Source organism: Oncorhynchus masou, chromosome 32 (assembly GCF_036934945.1).
Source record: "Oncorhynchus masou masou isolate Uvic2021 chromosome 32, UVic_Omas_1.1, whole genome shotgun sequence".
Taxonomy (NCBI): domain Eukaryota; kingdom Metazoa; phylum Chordata; class Actinopteri; order Salmoniformes; family Salmonidae; genus Oncorhynchus; species Oncorhynchus masou.
Window position 1 is genome coordinate 75,752,467 of NC_088243.1, and position 26,428 is coordinate 75,778,894.

The 26,428-nt window shown below is 44.2% G+C and overlaps 1 protein-coding gene across 3 annotated transcripts in view; it reads right to left on the bottom strand.

Annotated features, from left to right (window-relative positions):
• Window positions 1-26,428, bottom strand: part of LOC135526583 (protocadherin-1-like) — a 430,021-nt gene that overhangs the window by 394,283 nt on the left and 9,310 nt on the right. For all 3 annotated transcript variants that reach the window (XM_064955086.1, XM_064955085.1, XM_064955087.1), the window contains exons 2-3: window positions 23,316-24,144; window positions 19,262-21,448 (exon numbers count right to left, since the gene is read on the bottom strand). In XM_064955086.1, coding sequence (XP_064811158.1) covers window positions 19,262-21,448; window positions 23,316-24,140 — 3,012 coding nt within the window. In that variant the 5' untranslated portion in view covers window positions 24,141-24,144. The remainder of the gene's footprint in view (window positions 1-19,261; window positions 21,449-23,315; window positions 24,145-26,428) is intronic.

The window sequence follows — 26,428 nt, forward strand, 5'->3', positions numbered from 1 at the left end:
AAGGGTTTCACCCCTGAGCCAGTCTGTCAGTTTTCCGTTTATCCCCCCTTTCTCCACTTCTCCACTTTTCATCACTCCTTCCCTTCCTGTATCATGGACTCTGCCTTATGCGGCTAGATGCTGGAAAGTGGTTTTGGCAGTATTTTGGATTCCCTGTCTCTCTTTCTATCATTCACACTCTCTCTCTTTCTCTCTCTATTTTGGAAGGAGTCCTGTTCCACCCACTGATCTGTAGATGCTTGAGGCTGACTATGTTAGAATATACACCTACTGCAACAATACCAGAGAGAGTGGAGGGAGACTGACTCTCTCTCTCTGTCACACTCTCCATCTCTCTCTCTCTCTCTCTCTCTCTCTCATCCTCTTAGTCACTCTCTCCACCGTGGAACTATTCTGTTAAACAGTGGAGTAGGAGAAGTGGAAACTGGGACAGTTGCTTCAAGTTCCCCGGCGTACACATCACTGACAAACTGAAATGGTCCACCCACACAAACAGTGTGGCGAAGAAGACGCAACAGCGCATCTTCAACCTCAGAAGGCAGAAGAAATGGCGTGGAACCTAAATTCCTCACAAACTTTTACAGATGCAAAATTGGGAGCATCCTGTCTGGATGTAACATCGCCTGGTACGGCAACTGCACCGCCAACAACCATAGGGCTCTCCAGAGGGTGGTGTGGTCTGCCCAATGCATTTCTGGTGGCATACTACCTGCCCTCCAGGACACCTACAGCACCCCAATGTCACAGGAAGGCTAAAAAGATTATCATGGACAACAATCACCCGAGTCACTGCATGTTCACCCCGCTATCATCCAGAAGGCGAGGTTAGTACAGGTGCATCATAGCTGGGACCGAGAGACTGAAAAACAGCTTATATCTCAAGCCCATGAGACTGTTAAATAGCCATCACTAGCATACTAGAGGCTGCTGCCCAATATACATAAACTTGAAATCACTGGTAACTTTAATAATGTAACACTAGTCACTTTAATAATGTTTACATATATACTGTACTCTATTCTATCCTATTATACTGTATCTTAGCCTATGCCGCTCTGTCATTGCTCATCCAAATATTCATATATTACAAATTCCATTCCTTTACTAAGATTTGTGAGTATTGTGTGTATTGTTAGGAAATTGTTAGATACAGTGCCTTGCGAAAGTATTCGGCCCCCTTGAACTTTGCGAACTTTTGCCACATTTCAGGCTTCAAACATAAAGATATAAAACTGTATTTTTTGTGAAGAATCAACAACAAGTGGGACACAATCATGAAGTGGAACGACATTTATTGGATATTTCAAACTTTTTGAACAAATCAAAAACTGAAAAATTGGGCGTGCAAAATTATTCAGCCCCTTTACTTTCAGTGCAGCAAACTCTCTCCAGAAGTTCAGTGAGGATCTCTGAATGATCCAATGTTGACCTAAATGACTAATGATGATAAATACAATCCACCTGTGTGTAATCAAGTCTCCATATAAAAGCACCTGCACTGTGATAGTCTCAGATGTCCGTTAAAAGCGCAGAGAGCATCATGAAAAACAAGGAACACACCAGGAAGGTCCGAGATACTGAAGAAGTTTAAAGCCGGATTTGGATACAAAAAGATTTCCCAAGCTTTAAACATCCCAAGGAGCACTGTGCAAGCAATAATATTGAAATGGAAGGAGTATCAGACCACTGCAAATCTACCAAGACCTGGCCGTCCCTCTAAACTTTCAGCTCATACAAGGAGAAGACTGATCAGAGATGCAGCCAAGAGGCCCATGATCACTCTGGATGAACTGCAGAGATCTACAGCTGAGGTGGGAGACTCTGTCCATTGGACAACAATCAGTCGTATATTGCACAAATCTGGCCTTTATGGAAGAGTGGCAAGAAGAAAGCCATTTCTTAAAGATATCCATAAAAAGTGTCATTTAAAGTTTGCCACAAGCCACCTGGGAGACACACCAAAACATGTGGAAGAAGGTGCTCTGGTCAGATGAAACCAAAATTGAACTTTTTGGCAACAATGCAAAACGTTATGTTTGGCGTAAAAGCAACACAGCTCATCACCCTGAAAATACCATCCCCACTGTCAAACATGGTGGTGGCAGCATCATGGTTTGGGCCTGCTTTTCTTCAGCAGGGACAGGGAAGATGGATAAAATTGATGGGAAGATGGATGGAGCCAAATACAGGACCATTCTGGAAGAAAACCTGATGGAGTCTGCAAAAGACCTGAGACTGGGACGGAGATTTGTCTTCCAACAAGACAGCGATCCAAAACATAAAGCAAAATCTACAATGGAATGGTTCAAAAATAAACATATCCAGGTGTTAGAATGGCCAAGTCAAAGTCCAGACCTGAATCCAATCGAGAATCTGTGGAAAGAACTGAAAACTGCTGTTCACAAATGCTCTCAACCTCACTGAGCTCGAGCTGTTTTGCAAGGAGTAATGGGAAAACATTTCAGTTTCTCGATGTGCAAAACTGATAGAGACATACCCCAAGCGACTTACAGCTGTAATCGCAGCAAAAGGTGACGCTACAAAGTATTAACTTAAGGGGGCTGAATAATTTTGCACGCCCAATTTTTCAGTTTTTGATTTGTTAAAAAAGTTTGAAATATCCAATAAATGTCGTTCCACTTCATGATTGTGTCCCACTTGTTGTTGATTCTTCACAAAAAATATTGTTTTATATCTTTATGTTTGAAGCCTGAAATGTGGCAAAAGGTCGCAAAGTTCAAGGGGGCCGAAAACTTTCGCAAGGCACTGTAGATGAAATTGTTCAACGATCATACATTCCCCACTTCAACTATCATACACAGTCCCACTTCAACTATCATACACAGCCCCACTTCAACTATTATACACAGTCCCACTTCCTTCAACTATCATACACAGCCCCACTTCAACTATTATACACAGTCCCACTTCAACTATCATACACAGCCCCACTTCAACTATTATACACAGTCCCACTTCCTTCAACTATCATACACAGCCCCACTTCAACTATTATACACAGTCCCACTTCCTTCAACTATCATACACAGTCCCACTTCCTTCAACTATCATACACAGTCCCACTTCCTTCAACTATCATACACAGCCCCACTTCAACTATTATACACAGTCCCACTTCCTTCAACTATCATACACAGCCCCACTTCAACTATTATACACAGTCCCACTTCAACTATCATACACAGCCCCACTTCAACTATTATACACAGTCCCACTTCTTTCAACTATCATACACAGCCCCACTTCCTTCAACTATCATACACAGTCGCACTTCCTTCAACTATCATACACAGTCCCACTTCAACTATTATACACAGTCCCACTTCCTTCAACTATCATACACAGTCGCACTTCCTTCAACTATCATACACAGCCCCACTTCAACTATTATACACAGTCCCACTTCCTTCAACTATCATACACAGCCCCACTTCAACTATCATACACAGCCCCACTTCAACTATTATACACAGTCCCACTTCCTTCAACTATCATACACAGTCGCAATTCCTTCAACTATCATACACAGCCCCACTTCCTTCAACTATCATACACAGCCCCACTTCCTTCAACTATCATACACAGCCCCACTTCCTTCAACTATCATACACAGCCCCACTTCAACTATTATACACAGCCCCACTTCAACTATTATACACAGTCCCACTTCCTTCAACTATCATACACAGTCCCACTTCCTTCAACTATTATACACAGTCCAACTTCAACTATCATACACAGCCCCACTTCAACTATTATACACAGTCCCACTTCAACTATCACACACAGTCCCACTTCCTTCAACTATCATACACAGTCCCACTTCAACTATCATACACAGCCCCACTTCAACTATTATACACAGTCCCACTTCAACTATCACACACAGTCCCACTTCCTTCAACTATCATACACAGTCCAACTTCAACTATCATACACAGCCCCACTTCAACTATTATACACAGTCCCACTTCAACTATCATACACAGTCCCACTTCCTTCAACTATCATACACAGTCCCACTTCCTTCAACTATCATACACAGTCCCACTTCCTTCAACTATCATACACAGTCCAACTTCAACTATCATACACAGCCCCACTTCAACTATCATACACAGTCCCACTTCCTTCAACTATCATACACAGTCCCACTTCCTTCAACTATCATACACAGTCCAACTTCAACTATCATACACAGCCCCACTTCCTTCAACTATCATACACAGCCCCACTTCCTTCAACTATCATACACAGTCCCACTTCCTTCAACTATCATACACAGCCCCACTTCAACTATTATACACAGCCCCACTTCAACTATTATACACAGTCCCACTTCCTTCAACTATCATACACAGTCCCACTTCCTTCAACTATCATACACAGTCCAACTTCAACTATCATACACAGCCCCACTTCAACTATTATACACAGTCCAACTTCAACTATCATACACAGCCCCACTTCAACTATTATACACAGTCCCACTTCAACTATCACACACAGTCCCACTTCCTTCAACTATCATACACAGTCCAACTTCAACTATCATACACAGCCCCACTTCAACTATTATACACAGTCCCACTTCAACTATCACACACAGTCCCACTTCCTTCAACTATCATACACAGTCCAACTTCAACTATCATACACAGCCCCACTTCAACTATTATACACAGTCCCACTTCAACTATCATACACAGTCCCACTTCCTTCAACTATCATATTCAGTCCCACTTCAACTATCATACACAGTCCCACTTCAACTATCAAACACAGCCCCACTTCAACTATCATACACAGTCCCACTTCAACTATCAAACACAGCCCCACTTCAACTATCATACACAGTCCCACTTCCTTCAACTATCATACACAGTCTCACTTCAACTATCATACATAGTCCCACTTCCTTCAACTATCATACACAGTCTCACTTCAACTACCATACACAGTCCCACCTCCTTCAACTATCATACACAGTCCCACTTCAACTATCATACACAGTCCCACTTCAACTATCATACACAGCACCACTTCAACTATCATACACAGCCCCACTTCAACTATCATACACAGCCCCACTTCAACTATCATACACAGCCCCACTTCAACTATCATACACAGCCCCACTTCAACTATCATACACAGCCCCACTTCAACTATCATACACAGTCCCACTTCAACTATCATACACAGCACCACTTCAACAATCATACACAGCCCCACTTCAACTATCATACACAGCCCCACTTCAACTGTTATACACAGTCTCACTTCAACTATCATACACAGTCCCACTTTCTTCAACTATCATACACAGCCCCACTTCCTTCAACTATCATATGCAGTCCTACTTCATTCAACTATCATAAACAGCCCTACTTCCTTCAACTATCATAACCAGCCCAACTTCCTTCAACTATCATAAACAGCCCTACTTCCTTCAACTATCATAACCAGCCCAACTTCCTTCAACTATCATAAACAGCCCTACTTCCTTCAAGTATCATAAACAGTCCTACTTCCTTCAAGTATCATAAACAGTCCTACTTCCTTCAACTATCATAAACAGCCCTACTTCCTTCAACTATCATAAACAGCCCAACTTTCTTCAACTATCATAAACAGCCCTACTTCCTTCAACTATCATAAACAGCCCTACTTCCTTCAACTATCATAAACAGCCCTACTTCCTTCAACTATCATAACCAGCCCAACTTCCTTCAACTATCATAAACAGCCCTACTTCCTTCAACTATCATAACCAGCCCAACTTCCTTCAACTATCATAAACAGCCCTACTTCCTTCAAGTATCATAAACAGTCCTACTTCCTTCAAGTATCATAAACAGTCCTACTTCCTTCAACTATCATAAACAGCCCTACTTCCTTCAACTATCATAAACAGCCCAACTTTCTTCAACTATCATAAACAGCCCTACTTCCTTCAACTATCATAAACAGCCCTACTTCCTTCAACTATCATAAACAGCCCAACTTCCTTCAAGTATCATAAACAGCCCAACTTCCTTCAAGTATCATAAACAGCCCAACTTCCTTCAACTATCATAAACAGCCCAACTCCCTTCAACTATCATAAACAGCCCAACTCCCTTCAACTATTATACACAGTCCCACTTCAACTATCATAAACAGCCCCACTTCCACCCCCTGTTGTCTGCAATCACACACTTGCTCTCAAAGATACACTGGCCCCCCATGGTGAACAGACACAAGGCCAATTCCCACCGCCTCACCAGAATAATAACCCACGACACGGGATACGCAAGTCCCTTCACGCCAATCAGCAGTTGGCATGTACCAACCTGGCACACACATGCACACACACACACACACACACACACACACACACACACACACACACACACACACACACACACACACACACACACACACACACACACACACACACACACACAAAATGTGGCATTAATTGTCATTGTCTGGTTGTAAACTGATTTTCTGGTAATTTAATCAGATTACAACGAATGGTCTCTGTTACAACCAGGTACATAAGTATTTTTCCTAGTGAGAGAAAGGTGTAATATTTTAGTTGCAATCTCGTCCATTTTCCAGTATCCAAAAAATGACCTGTTAGTGCAATGAGCAACCAGTTTGACTGCTGGATGAGGTGAGTGGACGGTACATGGCATGGTGCCATGTGGTGCCGCTAAACAGGGGTTGATGGGTGTACATGTCAGATGGAGGCTGGTGGGAGGCGGTGGGGGAGACAAAACAAGCTGACATTCAGCTCCCCTCTTAGCCCCAGGCAGTGGAGGGCTGAGCCAGGGCTAGGGATTGTGTTTGTCTGGTTTGCAAGCAAGCGTGTGTACGTGTAAGAGAAGGAGAGAGAGAAGAGAGAGACAAAGTGTGTGTTTGAGACCCAGCCAGAGAAAGAGAGAGAGGATGTAGGTATGTGTTCTCTTCTTCTTAGGCTTTCCAATTGAAGTGAATGGCGTCACTAAGCTGCTTTGTGTGGTTTTGCCACCTGCTCCGGCGATGGAAGTGAAGTGGAACGGAATCACGCCTAAGGGGACACAAACTGAGTCCCCGTTTCAACACACACACACACACACACACACACACACACACACACACACACACACACACACACACACACACACACACACACTCAAATACACAGGAACAAAATGTTGTGAGCGACTGTATATGTAAGCACAGAGCAATACAAAAATAATACACTTTGTGGAGGGCAAATGGGGAGGAGGAGTGGGAGGAGAAGGAGGAGGAGGATGAAAAGCAGAATGAGGAGATAGAGAAGAAGGAGAAGGGTCGAGGAGAAGAGAAGATGAGAAGATGAGGTGAGATGAGAAGGAGGGGAAGGAGAAAGGAGAAGATGAGGAGAGATGAGAAGGAGGGGAAGGAGAGAGGAGAAGATGAGGAGAGATGAGAAGGAGGAGGGGGAAGGAGAGAGAAGGAGAGAGGAGAAGATGAGGAGAGATGAGGAGGGGAGGGACGAGAAGGAGAAGGAGGAGGAGAGAGGAGAAGATGAGGGGAAGGAGAGATGAGAAGGATTAGGAGGGGAAGGAGAGAGGAGAAGATAAGGAGAGATGAGAAGGAGGAGAAGGAGGGGAAGGAGAGATGAGAAGATGAGGAGAGATGAGAAGATGAGGAGAGATGAGAAGGAGTAGAAGGAGGGGAAGGAGGAGAAGGAGGGGAAGGAGAGATGAGAAGATGAGGGGAGATGAAAAGATGAGGAGAGATGAGAAGGAGTAGAAGGAGGGGAAGGAGGAGAAGGAGGGGAAGGAGAGATGAGAAGATGAGGAGAGATGAGAAGGAGTAGAAGGAGAAAAAGAAGGAGTAGAAGGAGGAGAAGGAGGGGAAGGAGAGATGAGAAGATGAGGAGAGATGAGAAGGAGTAGAAGGAGAAGAAGGAGGAGGAGAAGGAGGAGAAGAAGGAGAAGGAGAAGAAGGAGGAGAAGAAGGAGAAGGAGAAGAAGGAGGAGAAGAAGGAGAAGAAGGAGAAGAAGGAGAAGAATAAGGAGAAGAAGGAGAAGAAGGAGGAGAATAAGGAGAAGAAGGAGAAGAAGGAGGAGAATAAGGAGAAGAAGGAGGAGAAGGAGGAGAATAAGGAGAAGAAGGAGGAGAATAAGGAGAAGAAGGAGAAGAAGGAGGAGAATAAGGAGAAGAAGGAGAAGAAGGAGGAGAAGAAGGAGAAGAAGGAGGAGAAGGAGGAGAAGAAGGAGAAGAAGGAGAAGAAGGAGGAGAATAAGGAGAAGAAGGAGAAGAAGGAGGAGAAGAAGGAGAAGAAGGAGGAGAAGGAGGAGAATAAGGAGAAGAAGGAGGAGAAGAAGGAGAAGAAGGAGAAGAAGGAGGAGAATAAGGAGAAGAAGGAGAAGAAGGAGGAGAAGAAGGAGAAGAAGGAGGAGAATAAGGAGAAGAAGGAGGAGAATAAGGAGAAGAAGGAGGATGGGGAAGCAGCTTCTGCCTGATATTTCGTACTAATCTGTTACCCAAGTAAACAAATATACACTCATACACACACAACCAAGCTCACGCAAACAAACTGCTGCTACATGCATTTGTCTTCTTCCTAAGCCATATTGGACATATAAGCACGGACACACAAACCCTGCTGTTAATATGCACTACAGTGTGTGTGTTTATGTGTGTAAGATCTCAACCACAGACGTGTTCACTGCAGGGCAGGGCAGCGAGCATGCACCTCTCCGGAGCTCTGCCACCTGCTACCAACCCTGTCTCGTCTGCCTGGGGTCACACACACACACGCCACGAGCAAACCCCACAGGGACCACCGCTATCAGGGGTCAAAGATCATATACAGACACCAGCGTTGCTAGTCACAGGATTCTAGAGAAGGTGGATGTGGATGGATGTAGTGAAGGAGAGATGGGTCTCTTCCTGTCCTCTCCTCCTCCTCATTATGCGCCGCCTTGTGTTTCTCTCCAGGGGGGGGCGCCGTCCGTTAGTTAACATCTGCTCTGGGCCCGTTACTTCACTGCTGATTACATCTCCTCTCCGCGCACACACGCACACACACGCACACACACACACGCCGAGATGTCTTCTGCTGCGCTCTCCCCTCCCTTCCCTCTTGTCCACAAGTCCATGTAAACAGAATGCCACAGATGACATCTGCCAGCACTAGTTTAGTGTCTTCTGTGTTGATAGCCTACCGTACAGTACTGTACAGTCAGTTGACTTCTATATATACCGATAGCCTGTGTCACAGTATGTCCTTGGATCGTAGCTATGTCTAGAAGCAAGCGAGAGTAATCAAGTGTGTATGAACATTTGTGTGTCTGTATGCCAGCATGTGTGTGTACTCACCACAGTGACATATGTAGTGACACATGAAGATTGTGTTCATATCAGTGTGTCAAATTGTGTGTATATGTGTGTGTGTGTATGCGTATGTGAGTCTGTGTGTGTGAGTCCATGTGTGTTAATCTCTGTGTGTGTGTGTGTGTGTGTGTGTGTGTGTGTGTGTGTGTGTGTGTGTGTGTGTGTGTGTGTGTGTGTGTGTGTGTGTGTGTGTGTGTGTGTGTGTGTGTGTGTGCGAGTCAGTCCGTGTGTGTGAGTCCATGTGTGTTCATCTCTGTGTTTGTGTGTGTGTGTGTTTGTGTGTGCACTTGTGAGTCTGTGTGTGTGAGTCCATGTGTGTTAATCTCTGTGTGTGTGTGTGTGAGTCCACGTGTGTTAATCTGTGTGTGTGTGTGTGTGTGTGTGTGTGTGTGTGTGTGTGTGTGTGTGTGTGTGTGTGTGTGTGTGTGTGTGTGTGTGTGTGTGTGTGTGTGTGTGTGTGTGTGTGTGTGTATGCTGCTGATCCCTTTCCAACCCTGAGAAAAGACAATAAATAATAATCTTAAGTAAATAAATAATAAATGACGGCTAGAATATGACAAGGGAGTCCTGACTTGGTGACTGTGCAGCTAGTCTTAGCAAAGGTTCTCCCAATCTGTCTCTTCACATTCACACAATAAATACGCCCTAAACTCAACAGAAACCATCCTTACGTGTTTTATTTGTTTGTCTCCCTGTGTGTCACGTTTTCGCCGCAGCCGTGACTGTGCTTTTTGGCTCCTCTGTTAAATGGAGGGTGGAAACATGGTAGAATATAGTAGCCAGGGTTTAATGAAATCCTTGTTCATTTTTACAATTATTATGATGATCATTCAATGCTCTTTGCAGGGCCTCGTGGGTGAATATGTACGTGTTTATGTTCCTGCTGTCAGGCCCCTGGAAAAGGCAGCTGAAGTCACCAGACGAGAGAGGGGGGGTGCGAGATGGAGGGTGAAAAGAGAGGAATGGGATAGTGTGTGGGTGGGGAGGGGCAGATGCTAGCTGCCACTGGACTGTGTGAGTGAAGGCCCTCTGGGGAGTGTGTGAGTGTGTACAGTCTCCAAGGAGTGGCGCGGTGACCAGTGCCGTATCGACAGGGGAGGTCGCCACGCTGACTGGATGGAAAGGAAGTGACAGTCGCAGGAGTGACGCGAGGGAGAGAGAGCGGGAGGTGTCACACAGGCATAGTGCTAGTAGATCATGTCAGGTGAAAGACTTGTTAGCAGGACCACACACACCTCTCAACTCCCAAGTGAGCATGCATTTTTCTTTTCTGCAGGGGCTCAGTGGTCCTGAGACAACTAACATGCCTGTACAAATAACCTAAGATATTTATTCAAACTACTTAAGATACTTAATTAACATAACTATGTGTGATCGACACCCTTTCAAATGGAGGAATGCCATTATGTTGAACATGGCAGTTAAAGGGATACTTCAGGATTTTGGCTAATCCACAAAGTAAAATGAACTCATGGATACAATTGTTATGCCTCTGCGAGCAGTTTGAAGGAAGTTGCTACCTAGCATTAGTGTACTTGCTAACGAGCGTTAGCGCAATGACTGGAAGTATATGGTAATTGATAGCATGCTAGTAGATACCATAGACTTCCAGTCATTGTGCTAACGCTAGTTAGCATTTGCTCACAAAACTACGACCAACTTCCTTCATACTGGTTCCAGAGACATAAACATGTTGCCCGCGAGTTCTTCTGACGCTGTGGAAGTAGACAACACAGCTATTGACTGTAGCCCAGTAGTTAGTACTAAAACCAAGGGGCTTTGTCTGTTAGCCTCTATCACCAATCACCGCGCTATCCTGACAGATGACGAGACAGCTATTGTGAGCTGTTGACAGTCGACCATACGCAGCCAAGTTAAGTAAGGGTGAAATAATAATCTTGACCTTCCTATACTGCTGTTTGTTAAGAGGTCAAAGGGCAAATGAGGCCCTGTTAAGGGACAAGAGACTCTCTTTACTGAGAGACACTGAGGGTGCCTTTGTCTTATCGGTTCACCTGCCTTGTCGCTCTACAGTCTAGCCCCAGGCAATGGGGGGATGTGCTGGCAAACGTAGCTATGCACAGGACACACACATATACATACACATGCATGATGCATAGACATACAGAAGCACACATATGTACACATAGACACACATACACACAGGAGCGCACTCACGCATATATGCACACACAGACCCACACACTCACACAGACCCAAACACACACACACGCATGCACACACACACACACACACACACAAAGGGGGCTGAATTGATTATCTTCCGCTGAGTGATGCTTGCTCGGAGGAATTCACATACTACAAAACAAGGGAAAGAGACTCAACAGCTCCTTTGTGTGTGACAAGACAGCCATTCCCTGTTTCCCTGTCACCAACTAATCCCCCTTACATGTTTCAGCCCAGTCCTGGAGCTACAGAGCCAGAGTAATAGAGATAGGTCTGCATTCCTTCCATTTTCACACCTCAAGACCTTCACACTTTAAGACCTTCACACCTTAAGAACTTCACACATCAAAACTTTCACACCTCAAGACTTGAGACACTCATTATGTCTGCATCTCTGGTATGGGATAACAAAAACTGTCAGAGGTAAGACATCTTAACTACTGAACATATCTCTATAACTCCCAACACATTGACTCGGTACAGGTACCCCCTTAAATATAGCCGCTGTTATTGTTATTCTATTGTTACTAATTTGTTTGTTTTTTACTTTAGTTTACATAGTAAATATTTTCACAAGACTTTTTTTAATTACTTAATTGTTGGTTAAGGGCTTGTAAGTAAGCCTTTCACGGTAAGGTGAATTCGGTGTTGGTGTTGTATTCGGTGCATGTCACAAAATGTTATTTGAATTTGTGTGTAACTGTGCAGTACTGGACATGTGTGTAATTCTGCAGTAATAAAGAGTAATGAAGGATGTAAAGGACTTCCTGTCTATCTTGGAGCATACTATACAGGATCAGTCAGGATGAAAATACTCCTTCAGATCAACTATCATTAATAAAACCCTTCTTCAGATGAACTATCATTAATAAAACCCTTCTTCAGATGAACTATCATTAATAAAACCCTTCTTCAGATGAACTATCATTAATAAAACCCTTCTTCAGATGAACTATCATTTATAAAACCCTTCTTCAGATGAACTATCATTAATAAAACCCTTCTTCAGATGAACTATCATTAATAAAACCCTTCTTCAGATGAACTATCATTAATAAAACCCTTCTTCAGATGAACTATCATTAATAAAACCCTTCTTCAGATGAACTATCATTAATAAAACCCTTCTTCAGGTGAACTATCATTAATAAAACCCTTCTTCAGATGAACTATCATTAATAAAACCCTTCTTCAGATGAACTATCATTAATAAAACCCTTCTTCAGATGAACTATCATTAATAAAACCCTTCTTCAGATGAACTATCATTTATAAAACCCTTCTTCAGATGAACTATCATTTATAAAACCCTTCTTCAGATGAACTATCATTTATAAAACCCTTCTTCAGATGAACTATCATTTATAAAATACTTCTTCAGATGAACTATCATTAATAAAACCCTTCTTCAGATGAACTATCATTAATAAAACCCTTCTTCAGATGAACTATCATTTATAAAACCCTTCTTCAGATGAACTATCATTTATAAAATACTCCTTCAGATGAACTATCATTAATAAAACCCTTCTTCAGATGAACTATCATTAATAAAACCCTTCTTCAGATGAACTATCATTAATAAAACCCTTCTTCAGATGAACTATCATTTATAAAACCCTTCTTCAGATGAACTATCATTTATAAAACCCTTCTTCAGATGAACTATCATTTATAAAACCCTTCTTCAGATGAACTATCATTTATAAAATACTTCTTCAGATGAACTATCATTTATAAAATACTCCTTCAGATGAACTATCATTAATAAAACCCTTCTTCAGATGAACTATCATTAATAAAACCCTTCTTCAGATGAACTATCATTAATAAAACCCTTCTTCAGATGAACTATCATTTATAAAACCCTTCTTCAGATGAACTATCATTTATAAAATACTCCTTCAGATGAACTATCATTAATAAAACCCTTCTTCAGATGAACTATCATTAATAAAACCCTTCCTCAGATGAACTATCATTAATAAAACCCTTCTTCAGATGAACTATCATTTATAAAACCCTTCTTCAGATGAACTATCATTTATAAAATACTTCTTCAGATGAACTATCATTTATAAAATACTCCTTCAGATGAACTATCATTTATAAAACCATTCTTCAGATGTACTATCATTAATAAAACCCTTCTTCAGATGAACTATCATCAATAAAACCCTTCTTCAGATGAACTATCATTAATAAAACCCTTCTTCAGATGAACTATCATTAATAAAACCCTTCTTCAGGTGAACTATCATTAATAAAACCCTTCTTCAGTTGAACTATCATTAATAAAACCCTTCTTCAGATGAACTATCATTTATAAAACCCTTCTTCAGATGAACTATCATTAATAAAACCCTTCTTCAGATGAACTATCATTTATAAAACCCTTCTTCAGATGAACTATCATTAATAAAACCCTTCTTCAGATGAACTATCATTTATAAAACCCTTCTTCAGATGAACTATCATTTATAAAACCCTTCTTCAGATGAACTATCATTAATAAAACCCTTCTTCAGATGAACTATCATTAATAAAACCCTTCTTCAGATGAACTATCATTAATAAAACCCTTCTTCAGATGAACTATCATTTATAAAACCCTTCTTCAGATGAACTATCATTTAATAAAATAATTCTTAAGATTAACTATAATTTATAAAACACTCCTTCAGATTAACTATAATTTATCCAATCCTCCTTCATATTAACTATAATTGATTGGTGAGGAAGGAGCCACATAAACCATCCAAATGTATGGGCACGGGTATCCCTGGCAGTGCCAGCGATAAAAAAGCTGGTCCTGGATCCCCTCTGATTGCAGATGAAAAACTACCAGGCACAAAGAGCCGATGCACTTTTGCCACGGCGGCGCTAAAATGTATGTAATTTTCTCCCGTGAAATGCAGACAAAAGATGTTATCAGCCTGGGGGCTCACAAGGTGCGGAGCGCTGTGAGACTAATGATTCTCATCTCATCAGAGTGTCATGCCAAGTTAGAAGAGACCAGCGCAGAGGGGGAAAAAAACAGCCAACAATAAAAGACTCCATTACCGGGATTCTGCTTGAAATTAGGTGCTTTTTATTTTAATTAGCCTGACATTGTCGACGACGGCTCATGCATAATTCAAATATTGGTTGATTTTGTTATTCCTGAAACTTTTACGGTGGCCATTTTGCCCCTCACTTGATTCTTTTCCTATCCATCTACACCTACAGGTCTGTTGTGTTGTTGTGTCTGTGTGAGTCATCGTCGATTGTCACCCAAAGTCTCATTGAGTTGAAGACTACCTAAAGATGGGCATTCATTGAAGGTATTTATGAAAACGGGAGTGAAACAGTGACTACCAATGGGGAGGCTGGTACTCAGGTCAGAGACAGATGGCAATAACAACTCTCTCTGGTCAACACACAAGGCCTTGTCATTTCATCTGCCATGGGCCTCATTTGCATAATTGACTCGCTTCTCAGAAGAATAGAGTGACACTCCACTTCTCGCCCGTGGCGCCCTGACCACTGCGGCAGAGGGGGAGAGACAGAGCGAGAGAGAGATGGAGGGAGAGAGTGAGAGAGAGATGGAGGGAGAGAGTGAGAGAGAGATGGAGGGAGAGAGTGAGAGAGAGATGGAGGGAGAGAGCGAGTGAGAGAGAGAGAGATGGAGGGAGAGAGCGAGTGAGAGAGATGGAGGGAGAGAGCGAGTGAGAGAGAGATGGAGGGGGAGAGCGAGTGAGAGAGTGATTGAGAGTCAGGAAAGTCAGAAACGACTGCCATGAAAGGCAGAGGTAGGTTAATGGACAACAGTGAATCGTGACAAAGGAGGCTGCTGAGGGGAGGACGGCTCTTAATAATGGCTGGAACAGAGTGAATGGAATGACATCAAACCATGTGTTTGATATATTTGATACCGTTCCACTAATTCCACTCCAGCCATTACCACGAGTCCGTCCTCCCCAATTAAAGTGTCACCAACCTCCTGTGATCGGTGAGGGGAGGGGGGTAGAGATGGATGTAGGGATGGACAGAGAGAGGGCATTAATATTCCCTCATTCTCAGGCCCACGGGGTGGGAGGAAGAGTTATTTCAGTATGAAGTCCTGCCTGGTCTTCTCCATTGTTTTGGTACTTCAGACCCAATTTGAGGGAAACAATATTGTTCTCATCTGAGGGGGGCTAAAGGAGAAATATTCCCTCTTTTTTCCATTGTTTCTCTCTGTGCCTTTACATTATGCCATTATGCTTTCGGAAACCATCACTGCCACACCCACTTCATCAAAAACAAAGAAGGGAAAGGAGACAAGAGGCAACTGTCACCACAACTAGTAGTTGTCCGAATGCATCTCTGTAGCCATCCAACTCTGAGGAACAAGAACACCTATTTCATGTATCGGTCAGGCTATAAGCTATGTTGTTTCACCAAAACAGGAAACCAGCAGACACAAACAAACACAAAAAGCAACCCGGATGCATCACACAAGCGCACACACACTCACTCACTGATTTAAGGCTGCAGTATCCACATTTCTTTATTCTCTCTCAAAGGGCAGAGCACAGAGGGAACACTCAGACACACAAGGTACAGTATTCAGCTATTACAGTCCTACTGTGTAGTTAAGAGTGACGGAGAAGGGATGATTATCTCTGTGTGACAACTACAGGAGATGTAATGATGTGAGCTTTAGAGGACTGGTTATGAGGACACAGCACAGACCTAAGGCAGAGCTCTGTCTCTCTCAGAAAAAATGTATAGGCAAGACACTCATTTGACATTACAAAAACAGAGCAGTGATGACAGGCATGGTGATGGACGAGGTGCGATGTAAAACTGAACTGTCACCGGGTACCAGGCTGGTGATATACCCTCTTTGACGACCCCCCCCCCCCCCCCCGCGCCTCCCCACCTGCGTCGCACAGCTCCGTGAGTCAGCGCACGCACACACACAACGGTCATTCCGTTTCCATGGCGACTGCGCAAGCTGAGGGCAGAATCTACGGTGTTTAGGCAGCACTGATGCAAGAGGAATTTCAATGATGGGGAGGATGGGTAAGACAGAGTGGAAATATAGGCTCTTTCCTCTAAAATACATTCCATACTGAAGGAAAACTTCCTACTGGGTTAGAGTTGGGGAAGAGAGATTTCATTTGACTCAAAATCGAGAGCTTGGGAATGACTATAAGGTTCTATCTGCAAAAAGATAATTCTGAGATAATTGGCTTTAAAGTTCTGAACCCTCATTGGTTTGAACAGGGCCAGCAGTTTTTATCTTGTATTCTTTTGAACTTAACATAAATTGGGGGTATTTAGAGTACTATAAATGTTATAGAACAAGCCTATAACAATAACTCCATTTCAACAAAAATGCAGATAGAACCTTATAGTCCCAAGCTCTCGAAATGTCAGAAGTTTAGTTTTTTTTAAAACAGAAAGACAAAATTGTTTGCAACAAAAACGTTAATTAGAAATGGCATGCAGATATAAGAGCTAGTTAGCATTTAGAGTGAGGTCATGGCTTTCTAAATGTCCACCTGATTGTTGTGTCTCTGAAACGTTCAAGTTAAAATGCTAACTGAGAGAGGGGAGTCATAATTCGTGCTATGTGGGGACTGGAGTGCGCATAAAGAACAAACATTGGTTCTTGTGGCGCTGTTAGTCCAACCCATGTAACCCATGGCTTAATGAAGCGTGTGAGATGGAGGCAAAGTTCATGATTGTCAACAAAGAAAGATGATCCAATTTGTAAGTCGCTCTGGATAAGAGCGTCTGCTAAATGACTTAAATGTAAATGTAATAATGAAAATGGAATACTGTACCTTAAGCATTCATTTCCCATTTGTAGTTTTAATCCCCATTTGGCCCGGCCCAAAATCTTACTTTAGCTCAAGCCCAATGCCCATGGAATGCACAGAGAGTGTGATTTCACCATTTTAACAACGTTTTTATTGAAATAAAATTGGATTTAGTCGTAAAAAAAACGTGAACAAGTTTTCTCCCAGGGTACAATATTTTTACAAACAAAGAAATGGATAAAACAAAAACAGAAGCAAAATGAAAATGTCTCGTCAAAATGGGGATAACTGCAGCTTTAAATTCAGCTGAACACAAGCAACATGGAACACTGAACTGCAATGCCTCCTGGGTACTCTAGTGTAGCAAACATTATGACGCTCACTTGAAGCATGACAATAACAGTACTACCTCCTGTATTCAAATGTGTGTGTGTGTGTGTGTGTGTGTGTGTGTGTGTGTGTGTGTGTGTGTGTGTGTGTGTGTGTGTGTGTGTGTGTGTGTGTGTGTGTGTGTGTGTGTGTGTGTGTGTAATTTGATTGTTAGGTAATTTTGTTGGTGAATGCAGGCATCACTATCAAGGACAACTGAGTGGCTCAGTTACTCGCAGAAAATGAATGTTCTCCATTTGAGTAGAAATCACACACAGGACATGTTGCAATCAGAACAAACACATGATGAGTAAAACAAAAAATACAACAACAGCAAACATAGTTTGTTATTCACATATGTACAACTTGCATATTACTACATCATACGATTGTCTCCAAATAATTTTAAAGAGGCCATACGAACAAAGCAATCTTGTTTTTTTGGTATACTCTCCAACAGATACTACTGCAAAATGCAATCAACCTCTCTGTTCTTTCTTTTCAGAGCCTCTCGTTTCACAGTGGATGTGACATTATTCACAGCTTGCCGGGGCCTCAAGTCCATTACTCATAAAGGTGCCGTACCACACTACTTATGAGCATGAATTTAACCACCCCACATATGTACGCTAAATAAAGCAAGGCACTCTCTGTGTACAGGCGAGCGGGGCTGGAATTACCTGCCATTAATCTGTGCAAACAATTGACTTAAGCCCCAGTAAATGTAGAGTCCTTTTTCAATGGCCTGACAGGATGTGCAGTGGCAGGCTTCACAATAACACAAGGTGTCTGAAAGGACCTTCCCTTGTCGTTAAGTGTGCTTTTCTTTTTTTACATGTCTTCTTTGCTTCCCTTCCCCCTCTCCCTTCTTTCCCCTTGGCTATCTACCCTTTGGTGAAAGGTTTTAATTATTTGGAAGTGAAAACATAAAAAAAGTGCAGTTAGGCCAAGATTGTACTATCCAGTGGTAGCCAACAGACAATAACAATGTCTGAGGAATTCACCAGCACTTTGTCACACTCAAATGAACAAACTCAGTGTGAAAGGAAATAGAATCCTGCCATAAAGAGAGACTTTAAAACCAAATTATTTCTCTAAACACATTAAAATATACGGAATGACTCTGTGTGGGGCAGTGTAGGTGCCCAACCAAAGATATGCCTCCTGTAAAATAAACACAACACAAAAACATAAGCTCCTTCATTTAAAAAACATAAGCTCCTTCATTTAAACCCCCTCAAAAGGTTGAGATAAAATTAAATATTTCCTTCTTAGCGTGAAAGTGTAGTGAGTCCATTTTAAGGTGAGGATTTTTTTTAAAATGACAAACATAAACATAACAAAAAATAAAAATGAGAGATGAAAAGGCAAGCCTGCCCTGATTTGGGAAAGGTAGTGGCGTGATCGCTGTGAGAGAATGAGTGATCAGTGCAGCTTTGGTAGCAAATCTCTGTGATTCAGTCCCATCTCTACCAAACCTCATCGGTCCACATAATGTTCCTGTTGTACCCTGCTGTGGGGAAGTAGTCGCCTACCTGTTTGTTGCTGTATTTCGGCGGGTTTGCCTTGTAGCTGTAATCCGAATATTGATCGGAGCCTGTAGAGTTGTTGTCACCTGTGCCCACAAAGGTGTTGGTGGCGGGCAGGTCCTGAACGGCTTGGTGCTTCTTGGAGGCAGAGGGGGACTGGGGCTGCAGCTGGATGGAGGGCAGTGGGGAGTTGGAGCGGTAGTGTCTGCCCAGGTCGGGGCTGCCCGGGGGGTAGTTGAGGGGCAGGTGGATCCGGGGACTGTCATTGACACTATCGTTTATGAGGTTGAAGTTGAGGCCCTTCTGGAGGCTGGCCTCTTCGTCCTCCTCCAGTGGCTTGGTGGGCTTGGGCACCTTGCCCTTCTTGCTCTTTTTGCCCTTGCCATTCTTGGGCCCTGCTTTGGGGGCATACAGGTCCTTGCTCTCCTTCTTGCCCGCCTGGTAGCCGCTCTTGGTGTCCTTCTGCATGCGATGACGGATCACCACCACCACCACGATGACCAGGATGACTCCGGCGATGCCCGCAAGGCTGCCATACAGGATGTTGCTGCGCTGGGCCAGAGCATAGTTGGGGTCCCCGGCAATGTCTCTGTCCAGAGGAGTGTAGAGGCTGTGACCCACCAGAGACTCGATCAGGGTGATGTTGCCCATGGTCTCATTGACGAAGATGTGGACCAGGGCGGTGGTGTGGCGTGGTGGCTTGCCTTTGTCGCTCACCTTCACCACCAGACGGTGGAGCCCGTTGTGCTTGCGGGTGAACTCCTGGGCCAGGGTGATCTCCCCATTGTTGGGCGAGATGTGAAACAGTCCGTAGGGGTTCCCACCGGTAATGCTGAAGACCAGCTCGGAGTTGGGTCCTGTGTCGATGTCTTCGGCCTCCACCACTTCAACGCGTGTCTCGGGGGTCGTGAGAGGTGGGAGGTACTTGTATGAGGAGTTAGAGGGCTTGGTGACGTAGGGGGAGTTATCGTTCTCGTCCAAGACGTTGATGGTCACACCCACGTAGGAGGACCTGGGAGGGTCACCGGCGTCCACAGCCCTGAGGCGGAAAGTGTATGTGCTCTCCTTCTCACGGTCAAAGGATATGCTGGAGAGGATAGTACCTGTGCCATTCTGGATGACAAACTTGCCATTGTCGGGTTCCACCGAGAGTCGCACCATGGCGTTCTCGCCCTTATCTGCGTCGATGACCGTCACCATGCCAACAGGGCTGAGTGGAGGCATGTTCTCCAAGACGGAGAAGCTGTAGCCGCTCAACATGAACTTGGGGTCGTTGTCGTTACGGTCCAGCACCTTGACCACCACCGTGGCCGTCCCCCTCAGGCTAGGCGAGCCCTTATCGGCTGCCGCCACGTGGAACTCGTACTGCTCCCTGTGCTCACGGTCCAGCGTATTCCTCACGTGCACCTCTCCTGTTTTGGGGTCGATCTCAAAGAGCCCCTTAGTGGCCGAGTCCATGATGATGCTGTAGGTCAGCTCTGCGTTAGACCCACTGTCTGCGTCTGTGGCCACCACATCCAGGACCTTATCACCTGGCTGATTCTCCTCTGCAAAGTCCACCTCAAACAGGGTGGGGGAGAAGACAGGGGCATTGTCATTCATGTCGGTGACTTGCACCTTCAGGGAGTTTGTGCTAGACAGTGCAGGGTTACCGGAGTCCACCGCTACTATTTCAATCCTGTAGTCCTTGATGCGCTCGTAGTCAAGCAGGGTCGTGGTCTGCAGGAAGTATTTCCTCTTGCGGTCGTTGGCTGACTCGCTGGCGGGCCGCAGCTGGAAGGGGACGTCCCCGGCCACCACACAGGTGACCACAGCATTCTCCCCTTCATCACGATCCGACACCTGCACCAGGGCTACAGGCGTGCCGATGGGCATGTCCTCTGAGATGTTGGCCACACCGTCGTGGTGGGTGACCAGGCCGATGCCACGGATCTCGATGGCGGGTGCGTTATCGTTCTGGTCCTTGACGTTGATGGTCACCAGGACTTTGGAGCTCTTGGAGTTGGGGCCGCGATCCTTGGCAACCACGAAGAACTTGAGGAAGCTCTCCTCCTCTCGGTCCACCAGCCCCTTGACGTAGATGATCCCTGTGGAGCGGTCAATGCGTAGTAACCTCTGGACGGCATCGGAGGCCTGGTGCAGGCTATAGTCGATCTCCCCGTTGGTACCCATGTCAGCGTCGTTGGCTTTCACCTGGACACGCGCACACACACAAACACATAAAAGATTAGCCTTTAGCTTCTGCAACCTACCGTTTACAAAACCACAAAACAATTCTATTCCCCGTAATTTATGTAAATGCCTCTAAATTCACTCCTAGATTGTATCAACGCCTTGATTCTCCTCATAGCTCAAGTTCATGCTCTGTGTCATGCATAATGGTCTATCAAAACTAAGCATGCGCAGCCCCACATAAACATCTAGCGATTGTCACATGGGTCATTGGCAGTTAATGGGGAAATGACTGAGAGTGTTAATGTTCCTCCCATTATCAAAAGGCCATTGTTCCTACAGGGGTCAATAGGAGGAGATAGAGTGACAGAGATTGGTGGCAACGGATTGACTTGGCCCTACCTCTGTACTCCTTGCCAAAACAAGAAACTTCCCATAAGCTTCTGAGAACCGCCTTCTATTAATACATTAGGAAACAAGCCATCTCCATAATCTACACATGGGGGAATATCAACTCAGTGAGTTTGGCTATAAGGATCCTAATATATTTTATTGAATTATAGGCCCATGATTACACAGTATAAATAGAGGTGTCTGTGAGTAGATCTGGTGTAAATGGACTGGGAAAATGAGCGAGGTATCATTTAGAATGGAGGTAAACTGTCGGACCCAACCTTACAGTGTCACTCTGACACCTTACCACCTGACACACCAAAATCCATTTCTGTCATCTTTCTAACATTACTCATCCTTAAACACACCTCGCAAAACACCGTATCACTTACCCCATATGAAAGTCAAATAGAATGCCCCAGCACTCCCATTACCGAGCCATGCATGACTTAATGTGACTCAGACATCAGATTATCCATGGGGTTTATTGGTATTAATGCTCTATGTGACTCATTCCATTTCATCCTCCACAGAAACCCCAGAATGCATTTCACTTAACAGGCATTTGGAGAGAATTCCTTTGAGAAAGCAGAAATGCTTGATTGACACGTCTGACCTGTTTAAGTCGTCAAATTAGACTATTTTTCTACCCTTGCCGTTCATTTGCCACTGCTCCCTTAGCAAGATCATGAAGGGAGAAAACACTATTTGAAAACATCTTGAACGCATGGACTAACTGTTGACTGAGAGATTAACAGTATTTATACACATTTTATGCCTGGACACTTCGTCTCAAATTGCTCCTGGAACCCGGCCAACTGTAGGGCTCGCCTTATCGGCTGTGTCGCACTGCAATCCAATATGCCATTCTCAGAACCTGTCAATAATTCACTAGTGTTTTGTAAAACCAGTGGTTAAAGTGACAGTGGGAAGAGGAAGAAAAATCCATTTGCTGAGGAGAATATGATTTGGTTCCATCGTTTCCTAAACCTTAACCCTGTTGTTTTGTATCGGTGCCCAGGCCCCATGGGAAATAGGGGGACTAATGTAATGAGGGTGCTTGTCAAGTGGAGTTTGAGGGCTCTTTGGATCGTAGTGTTAGCTAGTTCACCAGTTCCTTTCACCGTCTCTTCACCAGATATAAATTGAGAAGTATAAATATGGTGTGGGGAGTTGAATAGCTGAACCACAAAGTCTGAATTTAAAGATTCACTTAGTTACTCTAAGTGATTCAACTTCATTGCGCTTTTGACTGAAACAAATGGCCCCACAGCATGAAACGGCAGTTATTTTCATGTGTGAAATGCTCTGAGAGAGGGAGAGAGATACAAACTTTGTGACTGAGTCTATGAGTGTATCTCTATCTAACTGTAAGTCACTCTGGAAAAAAGTGTCTGCTAAATTACTAAAATGTTTTAAAAAATCTTCAAAGAAATGTAAAGTATATAGAATCTCTGTATGTACTGTACTGTAGGTATCTCTGTGTGTTTAGTACCTGCAAGACTGAGTGTCCCACAGGGCTGTTCTCAGCCAGCTCAGCCTCATAGTGGCTCCTCTCAAACTTGGGTGCGTTGTCGTTCTGGTCGGTGACGGTCACCCTCAGCAGGGCGCTGCTGGCTCGTGGTGGTGTGCCCCCGTCCACCACACGGATGTTGAGATCGTACGAGTCTTTCTGCTCGCGGTCCAGGTTGCCCATGACGATGAGCTGCGGCTGCTTCTCGTCTGTGTCCTCGGCCACCTGCAGGCTGAAGAGCTGGTCGGCGTCAGTCCCGGCGCTGAGCGAGTACTCGGCCACGCCGTTGTGGCCCGAGTCCTTGTCGCTGGCCATGGGGATGGAGAAGAGTGCCCCGATGTGTGTGTTCTCTGGGATGGACAGCATGAGGATGGGCGAGGTGAACTGGGGTGTGTTGTCATTGACGTCCTGCACCTCGATGCGGCCCTCAATCAGCCGCGGTCCCTGGCCCTGCTTCAGGTCCGTGATGGACACCTCGAACTCCAGGAAGCACTTGTCGCCCTCGAACAGGTTGCGGCAGTCCCGTAGTGTCTCACGGTCGATGGGGACCTCTGTGGTGTAAATGTCTCCCGTCTTGCCGTCCACGCGCAGGTAAGGGGTGCCCACCTCCAGCTTGTACAGGTGGCCTGAGTCGGGCAGGCCCTCGTCCGATGCCAGGCTGCCGATCAACGTGTTGGGCGGCTGCTCCTCCAGCATCCGGTAGAGAATATCAGTGGGATCGGCGGTACAGTAAACCAGAAGCATGGCGGCCAACACCAGCGTGCCATCCCACCTCAGCACCATCACTCCGCTTGACTGGAAACGCATCGGTCTGCAAGAAAGAAAATGACAAAGACAAACAAACATGATTAGAAATGGCCTCACTCATCTTCTAGAAAGGTCCGGACAACTTTTAAAGACACTTGGGTAACTCTTTGGGATTTATGACAGGTCTCGTTTTAATTTATTGCAATCTTTTTTACACGAGACACTTAATGTGTCTGAAACAATTACTTCAGTGAGATGTCTGTTTCGCGAGAGTTCGAGCCATGTCCAATCCATAAAACGGACTCAACCTTGTATCTCTGCCAGGTACTTCAATGACATATGCAGCAGTAGACTAAGGGGACGGAAAAGGATTCCACTGCTACCTCCTCCTGCTAATTCTGGACATTGACAACATTAGGTGTCCTTCAGCTATTCCAAGGCCTCCAGACATTGCGTACAGCTCACTAATTTGGACTTTGAAAGTGAATATGCCACTAAAAGGCAGCAACTCGGAAAATCGTATGTGGGGGCAAATCCCAGGGGTTTTGTTTTTCAGCTCCGATGATATCACAACGAAAAGCAACCCAATCAAGTCCTAATTGAACACACGGTAATTTACACACAAAGCAACTCTCCTTTTGATTCTTAACCTCTTTCCTCCTTTATTAATTACCTCTCTGTTTCAGCACATTGCTTTGATCCCCATTTCCCCACTTCCCTGTTCTCCCCTGGCTCTAATTCACTTCACTGTATATGTTCTCTGCGTGTGGAGAGTCTCATGCTCGCTGCAACCGGGGAAAGGAGACAGGTCTGCGGGGGTTAATCTGTGGAGTTTTCCACATCCTTGTTTTTGAAAGGATGCCTTCTAATCATCCCCCCAATCCCCATCCTTCTCTTCAGATGATCTGTAGGGTCTAGCATGCTGAATAAAGAAAGGAAGAATGATTTGCCTTCTCTTCCTCCTCATCTTCCTCATCCTCCTCTTTGTATATATAGGTTCCCGTGTGTGTGTGTGAGCGTGCGCGTACACCATTGAGAAGATAAGAGGAGGAAAATAAACCTTCATTTCCTGGAAGTCTGGTCCCCGGGAGTATAAGGGGCTCTTTAATGAGGCAAAATAATAAGAGAGAGAAAGAGAGAGCGAGAGAGACAGAGAGACATGGAGTGAGACAGAGAGAGAGAAAGAGAGATAAACACACTCATATCAGGAGGGAGCAGTTGTTTGTTCCGTGTGACGCTCATTGAGATGAGAAATATTACACACCATGTCTAAACATATATGTGCACACACACTCACTTTTTCTCACACGCGCATGCACACACACACACACACACACACACACACACACACACACACACACACACAATAAATGACATATGGGCTTCTCTAGCATATACCAACAGACCAGTCCTCATACCCAGGCAGGAGAGATGTACTAATGAGGCTGCTGAGGAACAGGGGCTCCACTCTATGATTGAGGGTGAGCAAGTGGGAGAGAGACTCATTTCTGTAGTCTAATTCTGGGTCTGCAAATGACAGCTCCTCTTTTCCCCTGATGACACTCACACAGGCAGAATTATAAAGTGTGTGTTCAGTTTGTGTGTGTGTTTGTGTGTGTGTTAGAGTGTGGAGGGCTTTTCAGAGGTGCAAAATACCTCCCCCCCTGGCCTCAGGCTTACCTCCCCACCTCTCAGCAGGTCAGGCATTTCACATCTCTGAAGAGGCCAGGAAGAACAGGCTGCATTGAATTCATTCTGTACCGCTGGTGAGGAAAAACACTGAGGTCCACTAAAAGCCCATCCAACCTACTGACCTCATCGTGGAACTGCTTAGTGAAAACCTAGAGACCATAGCTGGTGACAGAGATCAAACTAGACGGATCATTTATCATCACGCCACTGTAACAGAGGTGTGTACATACCCATGTCGCAGATATTAAATATCATATTATGCAATAGGAGAAGTGTGTGAGGATCTGTGTGTATTGTTGTGTGTTGTTAGATGTAATTGCACTGTTGGAGCTTAGAAACACAAGCATTTCGCTTCCCCCGCAATAACATCTGCTCAATATGTGTATGTGACCAATAACATTTGCTAAATATGTGTATGTGACCTATAACATATGCTAAATGTGTATGTGACCTATAACATATGCTAAATATGTGTTTGTGACCAATAACATATGCTAAATATGTGTTTGTGACCAATAACATATGCTAAATATGTGTATGTGACCAATAACATATGCTAAATATGTGTATGTGACCTATAACATATGCTAAATATGTGTATGTGACCAATAACATATGCTAAATATGTGTATGTGACCAATAACATATGCTAAATA